Source organism: Papaver somniferum, chromosome 1, assembly GCF_003573695.1.
Source record: "Papaver somniferum cultivar HN1 chromosome 1, ASM357369v1, whole genome shotgun sequence".
Taxonomy (NCBI): domain Eukaryota; kingdom Viridiplantae; phylum Streptophyta; class Magnoliopsida; order Ranunculales; family Papaveraceae; genus Papaver; species Papaver somniferum.
Genome location: NC_039358.1, coordinates 74,900,629 through 74,903,632, shown reverse-complemented (window position 1 = coordinate 74,903,632; position 3,004 = coordinate 74,900,629). Strand labels below are relative to the sequence as shown.

General features: G+C 37.1%; 1 protein-coding gene across 1 annotated transcript; it reads left to right on the top strand.

The window, feature by feature from the left end:
- Nucleotides 1-1,540: 1,540 nt before the first annotated feature.
- On the top strand, nt 1,541-2,674 carry LOC113335773 (probable pre-mRNA-splicing factor ATP-dependent RNA helicase DEAH5). The gene has a single exon (XM_026581838.1). It carries the CDS (start codon nt 1,541-1,543, stop codon nt 2,672-2,674), a length of 1,134 nt encoding a protein of 377 aa, XP_026437623.1.
- The last annotated feature ends 330 nt before the right edge of the window (nt 2,675-3,004 follow it).

Genomic DNA, 3,004 nt, shown 5'->3' with positions numbered 1-3,004 from the left:
ACTCTTCAGAACAAAGAGAAAGAAAAGGTTTTCAGGATGCGTCTTTTCTTCAAACGACTCCAAGGGTCGTTTCCTTTCAAATTTGTCCGGCTATCCCGTAATCTAATATCCTGACGACACGTCAGACTAAAATCACCGAAATTTCATGTAAGAAGGACACGACAACAAAGTTATTCTCCTTTATATAATAAGGAATTGATTATGAAGATGAGGAGGAGGTTGCAGGGAATGAAGAGAAGAGCAAGACTGTTAAGCATGTTCATAAAATAAACTATTACCCACAAAAGCAAGAGCATAACCTAATTACTTACTGTTAGAGATAACAGGATTTCTATGTAACTCATTCAGCTAGATAAGTAAACAGGGAGAGTCTTTTGGCTATATTTACGTTTCAGTTTAGTCAGTAGTTTGAATTTGTTCAAGTCTTTTCATTCTGTTGGAGTCTGTAACAAATTCTGTAACAAGTTTCAGTATAAATAAGACTTTAATATCTCCACAGTTTCTGTGGAAGATTTTCTACCTAAATATAATGTTCTAAGTTGGTATCAGGAGGGTTCGATCCCTCACTCTTCTGCTGTGATAGCCAGTCGCCATTAACATTGTTTGCTGCTAAGAAAGGTTGTTCAAATGTCTCTGCTAGGGAGAGTCTTTTGTTTGATGATTCAACACTTTAGATCTGATACTAAAACCATTCTTAAAAACCAGTTCTAAACAAACTTCAATACCTTTCAACAACAATACCAAAACAAATCATTACCATTACCAATTATATCTGTTAACCAACACAGATCAATACTGTCAATTGAAGAGGTATTTCGACTATCTCACACAACCATTTCAAGAGGTATTTTGACTATCTCACACTATGAATTTGAAGAGAAACACCAATTTTCTCATACAAAAGGGCTATCTTCACTACGGTTCCAGTACATTAGAAGCAAGTTGCACATTCGCCAGCTCCGGTACAACTTGAGAGGGGATGTTAGAGATAACAGGATTTCTATGTAACTCAGTCAGCTAGATAAGTAAACAGGGAGAGTCTTTTGGCTATATTTACGTTTCAGTTTAGTCGGTAGTTTGAATTTGTTCAAGTCTTTTCATTCTATTGGAGTCTGTAACAAATTCTGTAACAAGTTTCAGTATAAATAAGACTCTAATATCTCCACAAGTTCTGTGGAAGATATTCTACCTAAATATAATGTTCTAAGTCTTACGAACAAAGGTTGCAACTATCTATCCCGGAACAAAGAAGAACCCTTCCAACATACAGATGGAAGGAAAACTTTGTTGAAGCCGTCAAGGATAATCCAGTTCTGGTTGTCTATGGAGAAGCGGGATGTGGAAAAACAACACAACTAACACAGTATCTAGCCGAATCCGGTGATTTTGGTGGTAAATTGCGTGTGCTCAACCTCGAAGAGTTGAAACATTGTTGGAAGCAGAAAGAGTAGCCAAAGAGTTTGGTTCTACTTTGGGTGAAAAAGTGGGGTACACGGTTAAGTTTGATGAATGCACTGGACCAGATATCATTATCCAATACATGACTCATAGTTTTCTTCTCAGGGAGTTTGTTCGTGATGAAAATCTTTCTCAGTATTCTGTCATCATCGTGGATGATGCTCATTGGAGAACAATTGTTAGCGACACTATTTGTTGTTTACTTAAGTCACTCATCCTACGTAGACCTGGCCTTAAGTGTATCATAACATCCCAAATTAGAGAAGAAGCGGATGTTTTAGCGGACTATTTCTTAGCTAATGTGTTCCTCTATGAACCAAAAACATTTTATGTCGTTGATGAGTATCCGATAGAACCAGTAAGCGATTATCTAGACAGTTCATTAATTCAAGTTCTACAGATCCATCTAACCAAACCAGAGGGTGACATTCTTGTCATCTTAACGGATCAAGAAGATGTCATCCGAGCTTACCATTCTTTGCACGAGAGAATGAGCGGGCTAAGAAATATTGTACCTGAGCTATTAATTGTGCCTGTGTACGATGTTCCTGTTCCTAGTGAGATGCAGGCGAAGGTTTATGGTAGAACTCCTACCGGGTTTAGGAAGGTTGTTCTGGCACCTTGTACTGCTGAGGCTTCATTATCCATCCATAATGTACTTTACGTTGTCGATTCTGGAGCGGAGAAGCAGTTTATTTACGATGAAAGAGAGGGTACTAATTCTTTAGTCATTGCACGCATTTCAGGAGCTTCGGAAAATGTCCGGAAAAACCTTGCAGGTCGATCAAGATATGGTGGCATCTGTTATCGAATGTATCCCTGCACTGAAGTAATGCTGTTTCGTTCATACTCTGAATGTGGGAGGATGAATCTTCAGTTTTTTATAGTACTTATAATGCAAGTTATGGGCATAAAAGATGTCCACGATTTCCCGGATTCTCCTTCTCCCCAAGTTATAAAATCGGCGATGAAACAGCTCACTGACGTTCACGCTTTAGATGAAGAAGGGAATGTGACCAAGATTGGGAAAAAATGGCAGAATTTTTATTGGATCCTCCATCATCTAAAACTATCTTCACATTCTTCACAGATGACTGAAATTATTATCAGCTTATTTGACAAGAAAATATCAATCTTCCTCTATCTATATGTGGATTACGTTGAAATTCTCTTACAACACCTTAATAATATTAGTAAGATAAGTTTCTTCTGTTAAAAGGTATATTTCAATTTGAATTTAAGTTATGATAAGTTTTACTCTATTCGCTAACCATTTCTTAGCATTTAAAATTCAGATTATAAACACCACGGATTTGGAAAAAAAAATTGATCGCCCACTGTGCATTCAAAATTTGAACGAGCAATTAAATAACCGTCCGATTGTAAATATATGACAGCATCAACTTTTAAACTTGAACTATTGTTATTTACTCCTGAGAGCACCTGCAACGTGAGGATGTTAGACTCCTTTTTTTTCCTTCATGTGTTATTTTTCGCTAAAAAACACCTCCAATCGGAACCTCAAGAGAAAATGTGAAGATTACGT

Bases quoted from the DNA above. Each gene is read 5' to 3' on its own strand.
- LOC113335773 (XM_026581838.1), top strand. From the start codon at position 1,541: ATGACTCATAGTTTTCTTCTCAGGGAGTTTGTTCGTGATGAAAATCTT.